Source organism: Rattus rattus, chromosome 2 (assembly GCF_011064425.1).
Source record: "Rattus rattus isolate New Zealand chromosome 2, Rrattus_CSIRO_v1, whole genome shotgun sequence".
Taxonomy (NCBI): Eukaryota; Metazoa; Chordata; class Mammalia; order Rodentia; family Muridae; genus Rattus; species Rattus rattus.
The window spans coordinates 75,966,930-75,986,449 of record NC_046155.1 but is presented as its reverse complement, the minus strand read 5'-3'; the positions used below and the strand labels follow the sequence as shown (position 1 = coordinate 75,986,449).

The following is a 19,520-nucleotide window of genomic DNA, read 5'->3' as shown; positions in this document are numbered from 1 at the left end:
AAATGCTTATTCCTAGGACCCTGAGTCCCTTGGCTTTACCTCAAGCCCTCTGCTAATCCTCTGTCTTAACAACCCATCTGGATCTGTTGTCAACTGGTTGCCTTGAGCCCACTATTGCCCACAACCCTGCTCCGTCCCTGTGCTAAGCCCACAGTATGGAGGAAACTCCAACAGGCCTTTCTACCTGGAGGACTTCTGTGCATTTGGAGTCCTGTGACGAGCCCTCTCTTCATACTGACAGGGCTTGAGAATGACTGCTAATGCAGGTGGCGTTCTAAGGACCTTGGCATGGCTGTGCCTGAGACTTGGCAGCATATACTTACAGTTACTGAGCAAACTGGCTTTATCACCACCCTCTCTGCCTTCATCCGACTGATTGAGTTCTTGTCACTTGCAACCAAAAGGATTTTAATAATATGCAGATATTCACTTATGTGACTTGAACCCTCTGCATTGTATTTAAGTCATCAATGTCCCTTACAGGCTCCTGTTTTAAGTGCTTAGCTCCCAGCTTGTGGCATGATTTTGAAGGCGGTGGAAACTTGAGGGAGTGGGGACTGGCTGGTAAACGTAGCTCACAAGGGGCCTTGGAGGGTTATGCCTGATTCAGGTTCTGACCTGGCCCCCCAGCTTCCTGGGCCATCCTGATGTGAACAACCGTGGACACATTACTCCACCCTACCTTCTTCACTGCGAGGGACTGAAATCCCTCCAAGTCTGTGAGTCAAAATGAGGCTCTTCTGTCAGGGGTGGCCACAGTGTCAGGAAAGTAACACAGCATTCCTCTTCTTCCTCCTCTTCCCCTTCCTCCTTCTTTTCCTCTCATCCTCCAACTCCCTCTTTTTGAGGCAGGGTCTCAGTATGCTGTCCAGACTGGTCTCGACCTCATGATCCCTCTACCTCAGCCTCCTGGGGCATGGGACATGGCATGAGCCACCACTGTGACACCCTTAGTAATTGTGAGCCAACCCAAGTTACTTTCCCTCTAGAGTGTGGGCAAAAGACCCAGTGAGATACGGCAAGGTGAGGGTCATGGGCTCTTTCAGCATGGGGATTGATGGTAGAGTAGAATTAGGGTCCCAGGAACTCTTCTTCTTCATGGCAGGCTTCAGCAAGAACTAAACCCATCACAAGCCCACAAGTCACCAAAGTAAAGTGAGCCCCAGAAGCACAGAACAGAGGAAAGAGTGGCATGTGTGACTGTCACCAAGGGAGGGCAGGGACCCAGCATGGAATGCCACCCAGCCTCCTACAGCCCAGGGAAGACACACATGTCAGCCATAGACAGGGATGGGCTCATAACCAGCGCCACAGACCAGGTGGTCAGATGAAGTCTTTGCAGATGGGTTGGAGTGGGACCCAAGGGTGTTCCGGCTCCCAGGTCCCAAGGTGGGGGGGGTGGGTAGTCACCTTTTCCCCTCCTGAGCTCAGTGGGGAGTGGGGTGGCTCCATCCCCATCCCCGAGCTCCTCAGGCAATGCAGGGGAGTCATTGAGCTCCAGAGTTCCAAGTCCTCTGCCTAGACACAACCCAGTGGTGGTATTTACATCTCTCCCCATCCCCCCCCACCTCCGGCCCTGTTCTTAGACCCACAGCTTGCCTTTAAAACGTTGCCCCCAAACCTGGCTTTCAAGTTCTTGTTAATTTTTATTTTATCCCTAAAGTTCCATTTCTTGTTACATAACGAAATAGGCTGTTGCTGAAGTCACACAGCTGGTTATTTCCAGGGAAACGGACAGGTGTCTCGTTATGCCACGTGGATCTTCCTGAAAGCCCACAGTGAGCTGGAATGGGAAGGAATTTTCCAAATGGCTTGTTTTCCTAGCTCAGCTGCACTTTCCCCGGGAGCTGGAGTGAAGCAGAAATCATCCTGCCTGCTCACACAGTCTTTGTGGGGCTAGGGCTCTGTTCCCTGGGAGACCAGAGAGGCTCCAGCACCCTTTGGTCTCCAAAGCACCAGCAGCCCTGTTGGCCCACTTTGGGGGTCTCACCATGGCTTCTGTGGGTCCTGAGCACAGTCCCTTCCTGGATGCAGGATTGAATTTCCTTTTTGAATTGCTTTAAGATAGGGTCTTTCTATGTAGCTCAGCTTAACCTAGAACTTCGAATACGCTTGCCCCGCCTGGCTCTTTGGTTTGACTTCTAATTGTATAAAAATATAAATATAACACAATCTGGAATCATTCTTACAACCTTGTCATTTTTTTTTGAAAATGTTTAATTTAAAATTTTTAATTGAAATAGTTGGTGCACTTTTGTGACACTGTGAATCCCAGGCTAGGTGTGAACTAGGAGAGTCTTCAACCAATGAGCTGTGACCTCAGTCTGGTGTTTTTATTCTAAGTGATACACAGTAGCTATACACATTTGGGGGTGGCGTGACATTTCACTACATGCGTGTGGAGTGGCACACGATTAGATCAGTTGACATATCCATCTGCGATGGTGAATCCTTGTCACCCTGATAAGCTTTAGTTTGTTTCACCATGGAAACAAACCTCCGGGTACGTCTATGAGGGTGTTCCCAGAAAGGCTCCGCAGAACAGGGAGCATCTCCCACCCCACACGTGGGTGTGGGCGGTTCCACTCCATTTTCAGTAAAAGGGGAAATGGAATGAGAATCTGTCTTCTGGTTTTTGACTGTGGACACGGTGACCTTCCTGTCTCTGTGTCTTCCCCACCGTGATGGACTACACCTTTGATCCGTGAGCCAAAGCAAACCCTTCCTTCCTCCCCTTCCCCCTTCCCTCCCCTCCCCTCTCCTTCCTTCCTCCCCTCCCTCCTCCCTACATCCTTCCCTCCTTTCTCCTTTCCTTCAAGTGGCTTTTTATTGGGTGTTTTGTAACTGCAACAAGAAAAATAATAACCAATATATGTTTTCTCAAACATTTAGCTGTTCTCTGTTTTGGAACCATTGAGAATCTCCTCCTCCTCCTTCCCTCCCTCCTCCTTCTCCTCTTACTCCCCACCTCCTCCCCTCCTCCTCCCCTCCCTCCTCCTCCTCCTCCTCTCCCACCTTCTTCTCTTCCCCCCTTTCCCCTCCCCTTTCTCCTCTCTCTCTCCCTCCTCCTCTCCTCTTTTTCTCTCCCCTCCCCACCTCCCTCCCTCCTCCTCTCTCCTCCTCCTCCTCCCTCCCCCCCTTCTCCTCCTCCTCTCCTCCTCCTCCCTTTTCTCCTCTGCTTTTTTCTTCTGGCAGGGTCGTGCTGTATAACACATACACGATTAATTAATTATTGTCAACCATAACTATGGTTCTATATAATAAAACATTAGAGCATTACTTCTCCCTCTATTCTACCTATACTCATTTAATTATTTATTATATTAATTTTCCCTTCTGGTTCAAGCAGCTGAACTCAGAGCACTTTGTGGGTCCCTACAGGTGTGGGACACCTCAGACCCCTTGACAGCTAGCGAACCCATGGAACCAGCGGGACAACACTACTATTCTAGTCCTCTGGATCACCACTTGTACGATCACTGCGTGGGGAAGACATCAAATAGATGTCTGTCCTGACTCCCTGTACTGAGGGTCCCACGTGAGTCCCTGCGCCCCACCCAGAGAATGCTGACATCATCCATCTCTTTGAATGTTCAAGGACAGCTAGGAATAATGACCACCGCAGCTTGGGTACCAAGTGCTAAGCCTCGCCCTGGGTGGCTCAGCACAACAGGCACCAGGTTCAATAGCTGTCACTAGGACTGCAGACAGGCCAGCTTCCCGTCTCCACAGTGGTCACATTAGTCCAGCCCTTACCGCCACTCACTGAGGAGTAATAGAAGGAACACACAGACGGTTTGCCCCACTGGAGCCTCCCTACAATGGTACCACTGTCTGGAGGTGTACAGACATGTCGGCTAAAGACATCGTGAGAGGTCAGCTCAACCACAAACACAGAGCACCCCTCATACGATTCTAGGCTTCGCCTTGGTGTGCATGTTTTGGATTTTTGAATTTTTTACCTTTGTCCAGCCTGGTGCCATGCAGTTGGCTCCTTTCTTATTTTGAGATGACAGCAAGCCTACCTCCAGCTCATAACTGCCCTGCCTCGGCCTCCTGAATGTTGTATTCAGGAGTGGGAAACCATGCCTGGCTAAGGGTGCAAGATTTTATTCAACCAACTCAACCAGATTCTCATTAAAACCAGACTAAGCAGGCCAAGGATAGAGCTCAAGGTCAGGGCTGGTTAGCTCGAAGACTCGGAGGGGTCTGAGTCAGACTGGGCCACGGGAGTCTGTCTCCCCCATAATGCTGCCATCACGACCAATGACAATCAGTGGGCTAATTTTCATAATTGCTAATTAACCCTAATAACTGGTTTGCATAAGGGCTGCCTGGCTCTGCTTTCCCTTCTACCAGAGAAACATTTTGACCTTGGGCTCATCTGGTGCAGCAGATGGCAGGGCCCAAAGCGCCCCAGGAGTCAGCACTGGTCTTCGTCCAGCCTGGACTATCTCTTCCTGGACTGCAGCAGCTCCCTCGCCCACCCAGGGGGATCCCACCAACATCACGCCACCCCTCGAAGGCCCAGAGCATGCTGTACTCAAGGGAGCGCCCCAACCAGCTTCCTGCGTCTTTCCATCAGCAGATGGGACACCAATCTTTCTTTGTAAATAGTCTCGTGGTTTGCCTCTGCCTCTGAGAATGAATAGTAAAGCCCTTTCTCTCTGCCACCTGCTGAATTCTGTCCTCGCTTCTTCACCTGGCTGCTACTAACTCCTGAGTTTATATTTTCTGTAGATGAATTGGGGCGGAAAAAAAAAGAAAGAAAGAAATGTCTTTGTCATCCTACCTAGTCGCACCCACAGGAAGACTCTGTGGAAGCAGTGCAGACCCTTTGAAGCCAGTTCCAAGTGGCTTAATTCCAGTGCCACAATCAGCCGGCTGTGCCACCAAGAGCAGGCCAATTAACCTCCCTGAGCCCTGGTTGTTCAGATGTCTAGAGTTATGGAGACAGCCGTGTGCTCTAGCAGCTCTAGCAGTTGGCCTTCCTGCTGGGAGGCAGAAGGTCTTTTATTTTTTCTGATGGGCGAAGGCTGTGATGAGCCGGGGGAAGAAGACAGAGTACCTCGGCAACCCCGTGAGAAACTCAGGGGGATGGCAGTGCCCGCCGCGCTAGCTGCTTTTCCTTATCACTGTGACTCCTTAACATAGCAACGTAAGGGGGCGGGGCTTGTTTTTTTGGTTCACAGTTTGAGGGTACAATCCATCATGGCCGCCGAGTGCAAGGCAGCATCAGCATCAGGAGGCAGAGGGAGACATGGGATGCTCGGCAGCCTCTCTCCTTTCTATGCTGCCTGCAAGCCCAGCCCGCGGAATGGTGTTGCCCACAGTGAAGATGGATCCTCTGCCACCAGCCCAATCTAAATCCTCCCTCACGGACATGCCCTGAGGCTTGTCACCTAAGCGATTCTAGATCCTGTGCAGTTGACTATATTAACCGTTATAGTTGCTTTTGCTGACAACTGACATGTGCTCGTTTGGACTGAAGGAGGTAGAGAGGAGAGCTGGATGCTTTGGAGGCCCTGGGAGAGGTGCCTGGAGGGGCAGACGGAAGGGAAGGAAGGGAAAGGAGGCTGCTGCAAGCGTAGTACGCCCATCCCCCTCCATCACTGACCCCTCCTTCTTGGTTCCCCATCGTTTTTTTTTAATTTATGTATTTATTATTATTTTACTTATTCCCTTTACATCCCTCTCACTGCCTCCGTCCCCGTCACCCCTTCTTAGTCATCCCAGTGCTCAGCCTGTCTAAAGGCCAGGGCCAGCTAGGGAGACCCTCTGTATAACCGGGTCAGGGGCTCCCTGGCCATTTGGAGCCATGGACCACCCCCCCCAGAACAATATTTTCAGCTGCATAAAATAAATGCATATGATTACAGAGGGAACCAACTGCAAGAAATAATTTGGCGAAGCACACAGACCCCTCATGTGGGAACACGCACGCCATTTTGTGAGCATGTTAACAAGATTCGGTGGATGCCTAATAAACGTCCTGCTCCAGAGGCCATGCATCAGAGCAGCTGCAGCAGCTGCCGAGGGGTGAGAAAGGATAGGCGCTTCAGGTCACTGCATCCCAGCGCCTGCCCCGTCACCACGGTGTGAGGAAATGACAAGTGACAATTTACAAGCTGCAGAAATAAAGTATAAATTGTTTTCCAAACCGGTTCACAGACTCTGGATTCTTTGGACTCCATGCCTGACCTCATCTCTCTGACATTCCCTAATGGCTGCTCCTTCACCATCTCAAAGTCCTAGGGGCTTCACCTTCTGCATGGAGGGGTCTCCGTTTTAATCTTCTGTTCCCACTTTTTCTCTCCTTGATTACCACAGCAGCCTCCCTAACCTCTATTCCCAGTCTCTCTGTGCCTCTGCCTCCTGAACCTCCTTCCCACCCCTGTCCCCAAGCACTGGAGATGCTACTTAGGTTTTCATTCGTGCTAGGCAAACGCTACCATCGAGCCACATCCCCAGCTCCCCTTTTAATCTTTTATTTTAAAACAGAGTTTCATTAAGTTACCCAAACCGGTCTTCAACTCAGTCTGTAACCCAGGCTAGTCTTGGTACTTGTGATCTTCCTGTCTCAGCTTCCGTAATAGTTGGGATGGTGGGCTTATACCCAGATCCCTACCACCATTCTGTTTGGTTGCATCCAGGCCCTACCTTGAACCTGGAACGCACCCTCAAAGCTGATCCTGATACTCCCCTGTCCCCTTGCTTTAGACTGCTCACTAACTCCATGTTGCCTGCAGGATGGACTTGGGAGGCTTTTGACAGTCAGTGAGGTCCTCACCCAGGCTTATCTCTCAACACCTTTCTTCCCTCGTCTCTGCCTTCTTGCCATCTGAATACCTCAAGTCCCAGGATTACATTCCTCCCAACCCCTTTGCCTGTGCCAGTCCTTCCCTGAGTTGTGTGCCAAGGAAACACAGCCTGGTTCCCAAGTCCTACCCCACAGGGCTCCTCCACACCTCAGTTCAGCCACCTCACTCCCTGGGAAGGTGAGGATGGCTGCCCTGCCTGAGACAGAGAAGTGCCCAGGGCACATTATGTAACCTTGAATCTTTCCACAGCACAGCCAACTTCACAAGAGGGAGTCCTTCTCCTTCATTTTCTCCCAAACTCAGGGCAGTAGCTGGAGCCCAGAAGACCTTCAGCGGATGTTGACTGAGTAAATGGATGAAAGACCGAAGCAAAGGGCAGAGGGGTCTCAGTCTAGAGCAGCAGGGAACTGGATGGAGCCAGATTCTGCACTGCTATTGCTCAACCCTTCTCCTTTGCACTGAATTACCAGGTCCTCGCAGTGCATCTAGGGAGCAGGCTGTAACTTGTTGAGTTCAGCTCTCTGTTCTCTGAGACAGCCGTCTGGTTTCTATATATACATCAATTAGAGGTGACCATGCCCCTTGTCGAGAGCTTCTTGCTTCCGTTTCATTGCACGGCAGCTCTTTCAGTGCATGAAGAATGGGATTGTAGGGTTTATAGAAATTCAATTCCCACGTGCCTTTTTAAAGGATGTGTGGCTTACAGAGGCCAGCCAGCTTTGGGGACAGTGACAACACCTTGATATTCTTCCAGGGCACTCCCTGCTCAGCCCTTCGGGACCTGGGTCTGGAGATACCACACTAGACGCCTGGCCCTTGGGGCCAGTAGCCTGTTTTTGGTGTGTTCTTTCTCAATTTCTCTGAATCCTGGGGTAGGGGGTGGCCTTCTTCCTTAGCACCTCCATAGGAGGAAGCTCATGGGGGGAAATGTCTTTTCCTTTCTTTCTTCCTTCTTTCCTTATCTCCTTCCCTTCCTTTCTCCCTCCTTTCCTCCCTCCCTCCTTCCTTCCTTCTACCTCTCTTCTTTTCCTAGCTCCCATTGCTGGGGATGGAACTTGGGTCTTCATGCATGCTACTACGCATGTGTTCTACCACAGGTTAACTCGGCCTGAGGGGGTCCTCTCTTCTATAGCCCTGGGAGAGCCCCCTCCATGCACCCCCTCCTATTGCCTCCTTGTCTCATGTCCAAGTCAAGCATACAACCCACTGCACCTCACACTCATGCTAAGCATCACAAGGCTGGCCCTTGCTGTGTGTGTGCATGTCCTTCGTGGTGCCCAGCATGCTGTGGACATTTATAAATGGTAGGTCAGGGCTCAGAGGAGGTACAACAGCCTGTACTCTCCCATCCTCACAGGGGATGTGCCCGGGCCCAGGTGCATAGCATCTCCTGGTGCTAAACTGCTGCCCACCCTCCTTACCTGAGAGCACCGTGAAGACCGCAGCAAAGGCATTGAGCTTGAGCCCGTCTATGACACTGCTGGAGTGGAGGAGCTCAAGACACATGAGGCTGAAGCCGACCACCAGCAGAAGGATGTAGAGCACCTCGGAGACCACCGACAGCCACAGCACCCCTGGAGAGTGAGGCAGGAGTAGATGAGAGACTATCCAGTCCACCGGGCCAGCACCACCCACTAAGAACAGCAGGTCATTGCAAACCCAAGCTCAGCTCTAGATACTCCAGTGCTATGGTGCCCTGAAGGATCAGTGTGGGATGCGGTTGACACTGAAGGCAAAGCCAAATGAGGTGCCTTTGCTGGGCCACCTTAATCCCAGCCCCAAAGGCCACCCTACTCCAGACTCTACATGGGCAAATTTTCTATTGCTAAGTCCTTTGCAGAGAGGCCCTCTGTTACCTGAGCTACAAAGGTCTCTAAACCCCATTACCTGACCTGAAGCCTTGCCTACCCCTTTGCCTGCCCTACATTCTCCTTTGTACCCTGCCCTGCTTTTTTTTCTCGAAACCACTACTGCCGATTCCATGACTTTGACCTGTGGCTCTCCCAGGTCATAGCTGCCATGTTTGGCTATGAGCTTGCTCTCCCGGACACAGATGATTGGTCATTGACCTAGAGCTGACCTGTTACTGAACTTCTCTAGGACTCTGAGCATGATGTCACTCAGCTAGACCAGGAGGGGAGGTCACAGGGCAGTGAGAAAAATCACCTGGCTCCAGCCCTTCCTGAAGGATGCTGCCCTCAGCCTTCTGGTGGTGCAGTGTGGCTTCTGGACTGCCAGTTTCTTTCTTTATAGCAGTCCACCTTGGGCTGCTAGCATTGCTAGCTTTCCTGTCCCATATTGTCACCCTCTCTTCTTCCTATATGCTTGTCACTCGCACAGCATCTGCTTTCTTCGGGTCTACTTGGTTTCCTTGCAGACCCCTATCCTGGCACCATGTCTTGAGCATGCAGTTCCTATGTAGCCAGTTCAAGTTCCTTTCCGCCCCAACTCAGGACTTAGGAATGAGCTTCTGCCTCAGTTTATTCATCTACAAAGTGGGGGTAATACTCAGAGCCATGGTGCCAGCACTGAGGAGAAACAGTTTCTTGGTACAGTGTAAGACTCTAGTTAGCCCAGTGAGGGACCTGGCCACTGTCCTAGTGATGCTGTTGTGTGGAAAGAACATGGTGACTTGTGGGAGGGGCTTCTGACTGAGGTCACAAATAAAGATGGAGTCGATGGGGAGAGATGAACTTGTGAGTCCATGGAAGGGGGCGGAGAGTAAATGGTAGGAATGGAGATCCATCCAACATGGATTCCCATCCAAGCCACATCGAAGTGCTAAAGGATTTTGAGTGAGGCCTGGCATGTTGGAGATGGACCCAAGACTACTCGGTTCTGGAAGAGCCGGCCACAAGAAAGAGAGCTTCAAGAGCAGGTGGAAAAGAGAGACCTGGCTCGAGGTTGGGAAGGTGAGGATGGTGACCGCTGTCAACTTGATACGATTTAGAGCCACCTGGGAAGAGAGCCTCCATGAGGACTTGTTCAGATTGGGTTGGACCGTGAGTGTGCCTGAGGGGTTTTTCTCACATCAGTTGATGTGAGAGAGACGTCTACGAGGATGGCAACGATCCCTGGGTTTGGGTTGGGTGAGCTGAGTGGCGGGCAGGCACTCACTCATTCTCTTCTGGCAAGCATCCATTCATTCGTTCTCTTTGTGCTTGGCTGTGCATGCGACAAGCTGCTTCCCATTCCTGCCTCTAAGCATGGCAGATCAGGCTTCTGAGAGGATTGTTCCTCACAGGATCCTCTGTTCTGTCCCTGCCCAGAAACTCTGGGGACTTGAGGGACCCGGGATCAAGTCCAGGCTTTTCACTGGCCAGCAGAGGCCCACACAGAACTGCAGTGATCTCTCCTGGGAATGGGTGTCTGTGAGGAGGACCCAGGAAGTGACTACTCCCCAGAGCAGTGGTCACTGCAGCCCTGATTGAGAAAATGCTTCCAAGAGGCATGGGTGAGAGATGCGGAGATGCAGGAAGGACAGGAGGAAAGGAGTTGGGAAGTCGCATCTCAGCGCTGCCCCAACCAGGGGCTCATTGCAGTCCTCACTGGTCAACATGGCTGGAGGGAACAGAGGGAAATGCATGTGCTGATGGGCAGACAGAAAGGGCTCCGTGTGCCACAAAGCCTTCTATGGGCGCTGGAGATTGGTGGGACACCAGGCTCCCTTATCCTTGACTCTGGAATGAACACCTCCTGTTCACTTTTATTGTGGCTGCTGTTGTTACTCTTTTTTTTTTTTTAAGATTTATTCATTTATTCTATGTAAGTACACTGTCGCTGTCTTCAGACACCAGAAGAGGGCATCAGATCTCATTACGGATGGTTGTGAGCCACCATGTGGCTGCTGGGATTTGAACTCAGGACCTCTGGGAGAGCAGTCAGTGCTCTCAACCACTGAGCCATCTCTCCAGCCCTGTTGTTGTTACTCTTGGTTCGACAATTACAGTTTCTATGATAATTATCTTGCTTGTGTTTCTGAGGTAATGTCTCACTGTATAGCCCTGGCTAGCCCAGCACTTGGATCCCCCTTCCAGGGTGCCGGGATGACAGTAGTGGGCCACCATGCTTAGCCTGTTGTTATGATTCGTGGCTCCTTTGGGTGAGATGGGTAGAGTCCTCATGCATGTGCCTCTGAGCCCAGTGAGAGGACAAGGAGCTGAACCAGCCAATCACCCCAGCCTAGTTCTGGGGTACAAGTGCCAGATACTCCAACCTCGGCAACCCATCCTCATGCCCCAGACCCACGTGTACTACACTGGCACCTTTGTCTGACTTCCAAGTGATGTCCTGGCCACCAGTACTCACTCCGCCCCAAGGAACCAACCTCACTCTCAGGCAAATAAGAGTTGTTGGGATAATTTTCTTGTGCCCAGTGCAAAGGTTGTCTGTCTTTGAATTTTTCAAATGTTGATTTCTGTACTGGCACAGAGTACAAGGACCTTGACCTTGGTACTGTTATTTTTATTGAATTGTCACCTGCCTGAGTATTTGGTAAACATTCTTCATCATCATCTTCTGATTGGTTTAATAAAGATCTGGTGGCCTATATCAGGACAGGAGAGAAAAGGTGGGACATCCAGGCAAAGATAGGCTCTTTGGTAGAGAATTAGGTGTGGGGGTGGGGCTAGGGAGGAATATTTACCAGTCAGACAAGGAGGAAGTCAGGCAGTCTGTGACATATACTAGGACATAGAGGTAACAGGCTGCATGGCAAACTAGTATAGACAGGGTTAATTAAGTTATACAATATAGTTGGAAAATAGATACTAATTGTCTCTGTGTCATTATTGGGAGCTGGTAGGTCGAGACAGTCTAATGATAAAGGGTCCCCTGAAGAGGTGGCTGAGATGTAGGTGGCGCAGGTCTATTTCCTCTCGAAGACTGAAACATTGAGTTGAACCAAAGTGATGAAGCGGTTTTATTCCCATTATTCTAAAAGTGATTATTACCTCCATTAATAATGTGTTCCTAAAGCCTTCCTAACACTTTCAGTTCTGTGAGTAGGGTGGGGAAATCAGGGTCTCGTTTAGCCTAGGCTGCCTCTACCTTGCTGTGTAACCCAGGATGGACTCCCCCTGCCTCCACCACCCAGATGAACAGATTGACCACCACGCCTAATTTTACATGGTACTAGAAACTATACCCCGGGATTCAGGCCAGGCGAGTGACTCTGCCAGCTGAGTCACATCCCAAGCCCCATGCTTATCAATTGTTAAAAGCATTCCTGTGCAGTTACTTACTATGCTGGTGGTACTCTGTAGATTCACCTCACCCTGCCCCTCCTGCTATGCCAACACAGACATCCTCCCATGCCTCTGCCAGGGGATGCTCTGTGCCAGGGCCCTGAGCATCCTGGACCCATGGCTCAGCCCTCAGGACGAGAAAGACACCCCTGTCTCTCTCTCCTGTTCCACCCTGCCGAGGACTGCTTTTGCTGTGTTCTGCCTTCTTGGCTCTAAGCGTCCTCTCCTCCTATCTAGGGTAGCACCAGCCTCCCACTACTACCAGCCTTTGAAGACATTGGAGCCCTCAGTAACTTCTCTATGCCATTTGAACAATTTTTCCCCCAGAGGCCCTCCCACCAGAGTGATTCCCCTGCTGTTTGGAGAATCCCCACCCATCCAGGACCCTTCCTGGCTCATCTCTTTGTGGTGGTCAATCCTCGTCTTCTATCAGAGCTGGATCCAAGTCAATGGCCCCAGTAGCATTTGACCAGTCATATAGAAGCACAGGACCTGGTGGCGGGCATACCTGGGCCTCACCTGATACAATGGGACTGAACACTGTGTACGATAAACTGTTGTCGTGACTGTGGAACTCAGCATGGAGGGCATTGCTAAATAAATAAATCAATCAATGACTATGTGACCCAGCTAGACCACTCCTGGGGAAGACTCAAAGGAGTCCCCTTCGGTATGTCACAGAATCTCCTGCATACAGGTGTCTATTGCCCCTCTAATCACAGTAGCTAGATCTAACTGCTCAGCAGCCGCAGATGAGCAGACAAGGAAAACATTGCATAAGTGCAGTGGAGTACTATTCAGTCATAAAGAAAGAATAAAACTGCATCATTTTTAGGGGACTAGACGGAACTGGAGTCACCATGTTAAGTGAAACAAGCCAGACCCGGAAAGGCAAATCCCATTTTTCTTCTCATTATCGGAATCTGTATTCAAATTAAAATAGAAGGGATACTGCGCAGGGTACCAGAAGGATGAATTCGATGGAAATACATTATTTACATATGTAAATGTCATAGTGAAGTCTCTTTTCTTTTTCGAATAATATACTCTAATTAACACACAAAGAGACAAGAAAGGCGCACCAGCTGACGGCAGAGCCTTTTCTGACTTTACTGGGTCTGCAGGGGATGTGGATACACACTCGGGCTCAGATGCTCCAATCTTCCTTTTCAACATGCATATGGAAGAGAGCTGACTTTGGTAAACATAAGCCCGTGCTGGAACGGCAAGTGTTGGTGTCTGGAGGACACATCGCAGACGGTGGGAATAATGAAGCGGCGGGAGATGGTATGAAACGCCAAAGACGGGGCGGGGAGGGGTAATCAAAGACAGGAGAGAGGCCAGTCTCCCAACTTGCTGCTGCTGCTAATGGCTAGATTTGCAGCAGAGACTGGGTGACCTTCAGGGGCAGAAGAAATGGAAAGATTTCTCATCAGGTGGGCCCCAGCTGACAGTTAATCCTGTTAGCTGCACTTTTTGCCTTTTTAAAAAACAGCTTGGCGAGGTCAACTCTGACCCGCATCGATGGAATTGATGGGTTTGCAGACGATTCCCTTCCTTGCTGAGAGTCTCCAGGGCTGACTCCTCACTGGGCTCAAAGACACCAGGGGGAGTGGAGCCTCAGCCTCCCGTGACCTTGAGTGTGGGCTCACCTCGGTCCCTCACTGCCCTCATTTGAGAAGTCAGCCTGCTAGACACGGAGCCAGAGTGACAGACAGTGCAAAAGCAAGCACCTGTGGATGCTCAGGGCTTGATGCCGGTACGCGTGACTATGGGCTTGATGTTGGTGTGTGTGTGCATGCGTGTGTGCATGCGTGTGTGCATGCGTGTGTGCACACATGCATGTGAAGGTTAAGAAATACCCTTTCTAGTGAACGAGTATAATTATTAGCAGTCATAGCCCAGCCTCAATGGAGGGATAGCGTCCAAGAGCTGTCTGAGGACAGCATGCACCTACCACACACCCAGCCATGCAGTTTGTCAGGCCTCTCGCTGGAAGGAGCTACCTTAGAAAGGCTTGTTTTTACACTAAACATGTTTTTTATGTAGATTTCACACTAAATAACAGAGGAAGTCAGTCACCATGGCTGGGGTGCCTTAGCTCAGGCCTCTAAGCCCAGGACAGCTCAGAGAGGCAGGAGGATGAGGAGTTCAAGGTCATGCTCTGCTACATATCTGATTCAAGGCTCCCTTGAGATGTATAAGACTCTATCTAAAATATGACGAATTAGTTAATTAATAAGGTAGAGCTAAAGATCCCATCCTAATAAGTAAAGAAAAAGCGAGGAGCCACAGAGGGGAGATGCTCAGCATTCATTCTCGTTCTGCCTCTGCGCTTGCACGCATGAATGCTTGCACGCATATCCCCAAGAGCGCCACACACGGAAGTGTATGTAAATCACCTGCATGTGTGCCACACACAGAAAGCATAGACTAGTAGACGTGTAAACATACTCATGGACACCACACTCACATGGAAAATACACAGTAGTAGAAATATAAAAATGCCTTCATATGCACATACAGAAAGTATAGAATGCTAGATATGTAGGCACCTTCCATGACTACCATTATCAAGTATGACGTGCTATATGCAATCGGACATTCTCTGCCTCCATGTGACTGTCCGCGTGCTGGATTTGTTAAGGTCATCGCCGCCACAAGCAGAAGATTGAAGTCCCGGGATGTCAAGACAGTGATGGGAATTTTCAGTTCTGTTGTAGTCTCATGGGAGCAGTGTGGCCATGTGACCGTCATTACACAGGTTGATGGGGTCCAGCATGATGTTGCTGATCATTTGTAGGTGGGTACCCTGGTGAGGGGGACCCTGAGATTGGGGCAGTAGCCATCACCATGTGGAGCTACAGCTCCTGTATCATGCATGAAAACCAGGTCATAATAATCAATGCTCAGACAGAGAAGTGTGGATGGTGGACTTTACCAGAGAGCCAGGACAGGTGACACACCACTATTGAATCCCGGTGTATTCACCTAAAAGTGGGCTCTCTGCACCCACTTCCTGACCCATTGTAAGTGTTGGGTAACTCATTGGTGAGTCAAGTGCTAGCCCCTCTCTGTCTGTACATGCTATGTGAAGCCTTTGCTGTTCCTACTATGATCCTCAGTGCTCCTGGTGTGATGTCACTCAGGGACCCCAAGGTCTGGGATAACAGCTTATCACCCTTAGACAGATAAAGTCTTTCAAGGGCTCAGCGAGGAACAGTTGCAAAGTCACAGGAAACCAAGATGTGATAATGTTTCAAGGGGGGAAAAAACCAATCTTTTTATCTCAAAACAAATAAACAAATAAGAATCCATCAGTTTAATACATTGGATCAATAAGTCACAGCACGGCGGCTGTGGGCTGAGTTCGGCAGCGTGCCCTGAAGAGAGCATGTTAAATCATGTAAATGACAGGAGCCAGTCTGCCCGGGCTGGGAATGGCTCCGTGACAGCTGCTGCTTATGAAATGTCAGCGTGGGGAGATCAGTGGCCAGAAGGTGTGGGCTGCCAAGAAAAGGCCAGAGGCCTTGAAGAAGCAAGAGGAGGATCTCTGGAGTCAGAGCCCCCAGACTGCCTGCAAATGCAAGGCTCTCTGTCCACCGTCAGGTGGGATGGGCTGTCTCAGAGGAAGGCAGAGGCGGGCAAGGGGCTCACTGTGGCAGAAGGGAACTCAAGGGCAGGGCCACTCTGTCAGCAGACAGGGGGCAGAAGTTTGGAGGAAAGGAGCATCCAGAAAGCATGCAGAGGAAACAACAGGTCTAGCCCTGTTGCTAGCATCCCTGCCTTCAAAGTCCCGAAGGCAGGGCTCAAAGGTCCACCTGCTGCTGGGGTGGGCTGGGGTGGGGGTGGGGCCTCAGCTTTCTCCTTGGGAAAGTCAGGGATTCTCGCACAAGCTGCCAGCAGACAGAATCCAACCAGCAGAAATGTCTTGTTTGGCCCACACAATATTTTTAAAAATATCTGCATTCATTGTCAACATTTAAAAATAGGAAGGGCCTCATCAAACTCCAGTTTTCTTAAGTTCATTTGCAAATCGGGTGGGTGTGGCATGATGAGCCTGAGCTCCGATGTGGCCAAGTGAAGCCAGGGCTACCTCCCAACAGAGCACACACTGACAGGGTGGCACAGACCCCGCCTGGCACCTCAGCCTTGTATGGCTGCTCCCTGGGTTAACAGCCCACATGACGGTGTCTAAAACCATCTCTGTCCCTGATACCTCAGGGGTTCAGATTTTTTTTTCTTTCTGGCCTTGTTTATTGTTTGATTGATTACTCACAACACCAAGTCTCCCAAGGTAGCTCAGGCTGCCCCGAATCTGTCAACTTCCTGCTTCAGTGCCCCAAACTCTCTGGTTGCAAATGTGCCCCCCAATTCCTCCTGACTACGGATGTAATATTTCAAGACTCTGGGTGGTACCGAGACCACATGCTGGAGACACCCCTAGCACCTGAGTCACCAGCTTTCTCTGGACTAGGGTCTTAGCAACCAAGCGGGATGGCCGATATCCAGTATTAACTGGAAGGAAAGGCCTTTAGCTCCAATTCCTTATCAGAGCCAAGTATATGAAGAGAGTCTTCTTGTCCACAATTCACAGTCTGAGGCTGAAATGTCTCCAACAGGCTTCCATAGTTGAACGCTTTGCCCCCAGCTGATGGTGTTGTTTGGGTCTAGTTGAAGCAGGTCATTAGAGGTGGGCTTTGAAGGACATACACACTCCTGGTTCTGGTCCATGCTGTCTGCCTCCAACTCGGCAGCATAGAAAGATGCCCCACCCCCACCCTGCCATCCCTGCCTTGGTGACTGAGATCTTCTAAAACCATTCTCCTAAGTCGCTTCTGTCAGGCATGCCCTGTGCCCAGAGGAGTAACTTACCCCCATTGCATCCTATAGTCTTTCTACAGAGGCCCGGAGATGGCCAGTTGTTCAATGTCACAATGATCTGAGTCCCCTTAACAAGTAAGGATGTCTTCTAGGCTTTTACTCGGGGTCACAGCGGACATCCTCAGTGGCTGCTCTGTGGGATGTAGCAGGGCACTTGGAGTGGCATTCCAGCGTCAACAGTCAGGGTCTCGAGAACATGGAGCCTGGCTGTTTCTGCAGATCCAGCTTTGCTAGAACTGTCTTTTCATACACCACATGACTCAAAGCACACCAAGGCCTTGGCATGTCCAGGAGCTCTGGGATGTTCAGGACTACTGCCACCTAGACTACTGACCCAGGTCAGAAGTGGGCCAGCTCCCCTACTGGCTGAGATGCATAATCAGAGTCGAGGGAGAGATCTGTAGCAACAGGTTCAAATGTGTCAGTGAAGCATTTACTGCCTGAGCCAAGAGGGTCCCAAGCAGAGATGCTCGTCTCCAGCCTCATTCTCATGAAAAATGTTCCTTCCCTACCTCCCAGCCCTATGCCCACGCCACCTCGCATGTCAGTGAACCTCGCAGAAGTGACTACGACCTTGAGGTTGGAAAAGCCTAATGAGAGGGTCCACAAGTGTTATCACAACGGGACACTATTGTGCAAGGAGGGAGGGGTGTGTTAGAAAGGAAGATGCTCCATCAGAGGTGACATGAGCCAAGGGACCCAGTCTGTTTTATAGTGAAATGAGGCAAAAGAACAGGCTCTCGGAAGCATCCAGAGTACCACAAAGGGCTGGGGGTGGGGCTCAGCTGTAGAACATTTGCCTGGCATGAGCAAAGCCCTGGATTCCATCTTCAGCACCATGAAGTTTCCAGAAAGCAATCCATTCCCTATGACAGACACTTTGACTTCACACTAGGGACCTCATTGATAGATCAATCTATTGTTTTAAGCCACCTTCAAAGTCACCTCCTCCAAGAAACCTGTGGCCCCTTGGAGACCCTTGCATAAAATGTCTTGACTCTTTCACTTGGTGTCTCCTATAGGAGAAGAGCCTGGACATGGGTCAAGACCTCTGGAATTGATTGACCTTCCCTGATCTCTGAGCCTCAGTACACAGGAGGTCTTCAAGTCCCCCTCCCTCCCTCAGCAACAACCACTGAACAAACCGCTTTGTCTCTGACGGTGGTACCCTTCCTCAGAGCTCAGAGGCCACAGTCCCTGTCAATTCTAAACCATCTCTGGCAGACGTGCCCTTTAGATAGGACTCTTCTGGAAGCTGAGGGCCGTCTCAGAGCATCTGAGACATGTCATAGTGACCTTGGCCTTCGGCAGCAGATAACAGGAATTGCTCATTCTCCTCAGGAAACAGAAGCCGACATTGGGAACACACCACTGCCTCACGTGTTGGGACCAGAGGTGGGGAGGTGAGAAGAGCTGGAGATTCCAAGGCCAAGGTTGAACTCTGGCCCCACACGCATGCCTGCAACTCCCTCTCAGGCCATCCTGGCCAAGACACTGACCTCCCAACCTTACTTTTCTATCTGTACCTTGTAGCCAAACGGAATAGAGGCAGTCAGAGAAGTTTCAAGAAGTTCCAAGGGCAGGCTTTGTGCCCTACCATGTGACCTGCTCCCCCTTTCTTTTGTTCTTTCCGTGCCTTCCCTGTCCCTCTCAATTCATTTCTGTCCCTTTCCAGCTACCTATGATATTCTTAAATTTTTATTTCAGTGCCACGTTTGTACTTGTAAAGAATCAAGATTCTTTTGAGACTATGCCAGACCAGGACCACATTCCCACTTGCAGATAGTGCCCAGGGCTGAGTGGCAGCTGGCTGAGTGTGGACGGACAGGTCATTCTGTGTGCCAGCTGGAGGAAGCTCTGTGTGTGTGTGTGTGTGTGTGTGTGTGTGTGTGTGTGTGTGTGTGTATCTGGGGGGTGGGGAAGAAGCTGGGATGCACAGTCAACCATGGAGGTCAGAAGCACTCAAGGAGTTGGGGAGGAGGATGAGGCCATCAGGCCATGACGGGAAGCTTCTCGTACCTCCTAGGCACCAGTTGATTCCATGCCACCTGCTGCAGGTCTAGAGTTGTAAGGCTGTTACTAGGGTGGGGAAGGGAAATGTCCCCCGTCCTGGTTCATGATTGTCTGTCTGTCTGTCTGTCTGTCTGTCTGTTTCTGACAGCTTGGCATAGCCCGAGTTTGAGAGACCTTTGAAAGTAATACCTGCCTCTGGTTCTGACCTTCCACTGTACTTCTGGTCCACCAGATGGGAGCAGCTTCCTCCATATTCCCATTATCATGGACTCATCCACCATGCCTTCCCTCCCATGGTGGAAGTGCTCTAAAACCACGAGCCAAAAGTACAGATTTTCCCTTGGGGAAGACATTTTGTCTTGGCAGTGAGGAAAGAAAAACAGGACAACTTCCCAGGCCTCGACCCTGCATCAGCACCGTAGAGCAGCAGAGGAAAAGAACCTGGCTCCAGCTTGCCAGGAGCCACAAACTGAACAAGAGGATCTTGACCATGGCCATGTATATGTCAGCCAGGAGCACCGTGCACCATAGCTGCCTCCAACTGACAGTGAGCACG

The 19,520-nt window shown here is 50.6% G+C and overlaps 1 protein-coding gene across 1 annotated transcript in view; it reads right to left on the bottom strand.

The window, feature by feature from the left end:
- The window catches only part of Gsg1l (GSG1 like), a 203,318-nt gene that overhangs the window by 68,775 nt on the left and 115,023 nt on the right, over positions 1–19,520 (bottom strand). The window contains exon 3 of the mRNA XM_032892685.1: positions 8,243–8,395. Coding sequence (XP_032748576.1) covers positions 8,243–8,395 — 153 coding nt within the window. The remainder of the gene's footprint in view (positions 1–8,242; positions 8,396–19,520) is intronic.